Below are 5,000 nucleotides of genomic sequence, written 5' to 3' on the forward strand. Positions count from 1 at the left end.
GGGGAGAAAAAGCGAAAAAGGTGACGGCGCACACACACACACACACACACACACTGCGTGTATCAGCGCTGTCTTGTTAACCTCATTACTATACAGGTCTTCGGGACTGAACACACACACACACACACACACACACACACACACACACACACACACACACACAAACCTAAGACAATTTGAAGGCTGCCTGTCATAATAACATTATGAAGGCAGAAGAGCTCCATATCAATCATATTCCCTTCTTCACCTGGTTTATACCTGCAGGTACATGCAGCAGGTGCAGAAGTTTACACCCCCTACTTATATATATATATATATATATATATATGTATATGTATGTATAGCATATATAAGGATATATATTAGGATATATATATATATATTGTTCATAAAAATGTTGTTTGATTATAGAAGGATATTTATGAAACCAAAAAGGATCAGGACTCATAATTAATATGCATTGAAATAAAAACTTATCTTTTCATTATTATCTGAATTAATCTGAATTAATGAACCCCATTAAACTCTTTTTATTGCTTTTAATGACTAAGGAATGATGAGAGTCTGTACACCCCCTCGTTTCTGTGTAAAGTACTGTGAAAATCCTCTTTGTCCCTTTTTGAGAAATCAACCATTTTACAATATTTATAATAATAATAATAATAATAATAATAATAATAATAATAATAATAATAACAAAAAATATTAATATTAATAATAACAACAACAATAATAATAATAATAATAATAATAATAATAATGATAATAATGATAATATTAATAATAACAATAATAATAATAATAATAATAATAATAATAATAATAATGATAATATTAATAATAACAATAATAATAATAATAATGATAATATTAATAATAATAATAATAATAACAATAATAATAACAACAACAACAACAATAATAATAATAATAATAATAATAATAATAATAATAATGATAATAATGATAATATTAATAATAACAATAATAATAATAATAATAATAATAATAATAATGATAATATTAATAATAACAATAATAATAATAATAATGATAATATTAATAATAATAATAATAATAACAATAATAATAACAACAACAATAATAATAATAATAATAATAATAATAATAATAATAGTCTAAATCACAGAGGAGAAACACAGGCAGTGATTTGAGATGATTTAACACATGATTTCTGCTCATTGATTGTAATTAATGAACGAACTGTAATGTAACTCTGTATAAATTGAACTAGCTGTACGTTGGTTTAGATTCGTTGTGAAGAATCTGAGCACATACAGAATGTACACTATGTGACATTTTCAGCCATATTTGCTTTTTCTCCCACTGTTGGAGGCACTGTACAGGACATTTCTGGATGCCTCTGGAACCATGACATTTTCTCTTCACTTAAACTAAGACCATGCACCATGAGCTCCATTAAGATATGCTGCTTTTCATGAGTTGGAGTGTGAAGATCCCCTTCTATAGAGCACTCTTTAAACACCTTTGGGATGAATCTTTAATGCTGCCTCCACTCCAGGCCTCCTCACCTCACCTACATCACTTCCTGACTTTACTAACACTCTTGTGACTGAATGAATCTCGCACGAATCTACACAAAATGTGGTGGAACATCTTCGCAGAAGTGAGGAGGAATGGACAGGTGTCCACAAACCTTTGCCCACATATAGTCACTGTGTATCTCTGACCTGAGAAGATGATTGTACTTTACATCACTATGAACTAACGATTTTAAAACCATCTTTTTGGTTGCACCTTTTGTACGACAACAAGAAAACAGAAACAGTCCAGAGACAAGAAATAGTACACTTGCTTTTTTTTTTTTTGTACCCTCCCATGAGAAAAGTAAAGGAATGTGTTCACAGTGTATCTGAATGTATTAAGCTGTATCAAGTTAAATGATTAGAAGAATCGAGGACAGAAGTGAAAACGTGTAAATATAGAAAAAAAAGAACCAAGAGAAAGAAGTATAAAATTTTCAGGATTGTTTTGTAGAAGACTGAATACAGTATGAGTGACAGAAGAACTGATAACAATGAGATATATATATATATATACTGTGTAGGCTAACATTGAGATATCTAAGTGTTTGAGTGTTATACATATGTTTTATACACGAAAGTTTGTGGACACCTGACTGTATGATCCGTATGTCCTTTCTGAACATCTCATTCCACATTTAATCCCCATTCTGCTGTGTTGCCATCTCCATTCTTCTGGGAAGATGTTCGACTAGATTTTAGCCACAAGGTAAAGTAAAGTCAGGTACTGATGTAGGTGAGGTGAGGAGGCCTGGGGTGCTGTCAACGTGGAAAAAATCATCCTAATGGTGTTTTTTATCTGTATAGCATGAGATGTTTTACTCCAACCCATGGAAAGCATAACTTGATGGAGCTGGCTTTGTGCACAGGAGCAGGTTTTGGTCTTCTAGTTAAAATGAATGGATATATAATATATATATATATATATATACAGTGAGGAAAATAAGTATTTGAACACCCTGCTATTTTGCAAGTTCTCTTAGAAATCATGGAGGGGTCTGAAATTGTCATCGTAGGTGCATGTCCACTGTGAGAGACATAATCTAAAAAAAAAATCCAGAAATCACAATGTATGATTTTAAAACTATTTATTTGTATGATACAGCTGCAAATAAGTATTTGAAAACCTGTCTATCAGCTAGAATTCTGACCCTCAAAGACCTGTTAGTCTGCCTTTAAAATGTCCACCCCCACCACATTTATTATTCTAAACTAGATGCACCTGTTTGAGGTCATTAGCTGCATAAAGACACCTGTCCACCCCATACAATCAGTAAGAATCCAACTACTAACATGGCCAAGAACAAAGAGCTGTCCAAAGACACTTGAGACAAAATTGTACACCTCCACAAGGCTGGAAAGGGCTACGGGGAAATTGCCAAGCAGCTTGGTGAAAAAAGGTCCACTGTTGGAGCAATCATTAGAAAATGGAAGAAGCTAAACATGACTGTCAATCTCCCTCGGACTGGGGCTCCATGCAAGATCTCACCTCGTGGGGTCTCAATGAACCTAAGGAAGGTGAGAAATCAGCCCAGAACTACACGGGAGGAGCTGGTCAATGACCTGAAAAGAGCTGGGACCACCGTTTCCAAGGTTACTGTTGGTAATACACTAAGACGTCATGGTTTGAAATCATGCATGGCACGGAAGGTTCCCCTGCTTAAACCAGCACATGTCCAGGCACGTCTTAAGTTTGCCAATGACCATTTGGATGATCCAGAGGAGTCATGGGAGAAAGTCATGTGGTCAGATGACCAAAATAGAACTTTTGGGTCATAATTTCACTAAACGTGTTTGGAGGAAGAAGAATGATGAGTACCATCCCAAGAACACCATCCCTACTGTGAAGCATGGGGGTGGTAGCATCATGCTTTGGGGGTGTTTTTCTGCACATGGGACAGGGCGACTGCACTGTATTAAGGAGAGGATGACCAGGGCCTTGTATTGCGAGATTTTGGGGAACAACCTCCTTCCCTCAGTTAGAGCATTAAAGATGGGTCAAGGCTGGGTCTTCCAACATGACAATGACCTGAAGCACACCGCCAGGATAACCAAGGAGTGGCTCTGTAAGAAGCATATCAAGGTTCTGGCGTGGCCTAGCCAGTCTCCAGACCTAAACCCAATAGAGAATCTTTGGAGGGAGCTCAAATTCCGCGTTTCTCAGCGACAGGCCAGAAACCTGACTGATCTAGAGAAGATCTGTGTGGAGGAGTGGGCCAAAATCCCTCCTGCAGTGTGTGCAAACCTGGTGAAAAACTACAGGAAACGTTTGACCTCTGTAATTGCAAACAAAGGCTCCTGTACCAAATATTAACATTGACTTTCTCAGGTGTTCAAATACTTATTTGCAGCTGTATCATACAAATAAATAGTAAAAAAATCATACATTGTGATTTCTGGATTTTTTTTTAGATTATGTCTCTCACAGTGGACATGCACCTACGATGACAATTTCAGACCCCTCCATGATTTCTAAGTGGGAGAACTTGCAAAATAGCAGCGTGTTCAAATACTTATTTTCCTCACTGTATATATATAATGTTATACATAATTTCACCATTCAGACGCATATTGCAACGTTTGCACTCTCAAGGTCGCGGTACGTAGAGGAGGGAAAAGTTACGAGCGAATGCTTTTGTTTTGAGTTGACTCATACGGTCGGAACGTCGCTCTTCCTCCCGAAGACCACGTTGTACTTGTAGCAGGATATCACAAGGTGTCAGAGATCCGAAGGAGCTGAGTCGTCATGACGCATCAAAGTAAACAGGGCAGGCAGGCATTTTTAACCGAGGCGTGTGCTTGACTCCTACAGTTACGTGGAGATAACAGGCGTAGTCGCTGTGGTGATATTCAGCAAATCCGCAATGGTTTTCCCTCAGTGCTGTCCTGAGGCTCGGAGGGTGTGCGTCTGAGGGTCGGGGGTCTCAGAAGGTCACGCTGGAGATCATCATGCTGCAGACGGATGCGCTTCGCTTTCTTCTTCGAAACGGTGAGTCATTTCAGGTTATCTGTACAGTAGAAGCTGAATGAGTTACTAATCTTCATTAAAGTTCGACCCTCTGTAGTAAAGCTACATCATGCGAACAAAAGTATTGGGACACCCGACTTACACAGAGATATATGTGCCGGAAATTGTTACCTCGGCGCGTTCTTGAATATTTGAAGATTCGATGGGAGGAGCCTGTTTCAACTACCAATCTCACACTCCAATCTTCACAGAGGTCTTATGAAATGAGGATCGTACCATTTTTGGTTATATGAAGGGGTCCTCAGTGTATGATTTTGAGAGACTTGAAGGAGAACAGTTTCATCATCTTTGATGCACCGACACAGGAGCATCTTGGCAGCAGGGATTTAAATATTTTACAACATCTGGGAGATTTTTTAAGGTATATTCAAATTTCATTCTGTAAATCACTGAGCACTGACTTCAAC

General features: G+C 37.2%; 1 protein-coding gene across 1 annotated transcript in view; it reads left to right on the top strand.

The window, feature by feature from the left end:
• Window positions 1-4,109: 4,109 nt before the first annotated feature.
• crb3a (crumbs homolog 3a) overlaps window positions 4,110-5,000 on the top strand; it is a gene marked incomplete at its 5' end in the record, with an annotated part of 7,681 nt that continues 6,790 nt past the window's right edge. Inside the window, one exon of the mRNA XM_083524696.1 lies at window positions 4,110-4,554. Coding sequence (XP_083380822.1) covers window positions 4,515-4,554 — 40 coding nt within the window. The remainder of the gene's footprint in view (window positions 4,555-5,000) is intronic.

The sequence above is a fragment of the Silurus aristotelis genome (assembly GCF_946808225.1).
Source record: "Silurus aristotelis genome assembly, chromosome: 21".
Taxonomy (NCBI): Eukaryota; Metazoa; Chordata; class Actinopteri; order Siluriformes; family Siluridae; genus Silurus; species Silurus aristotelis.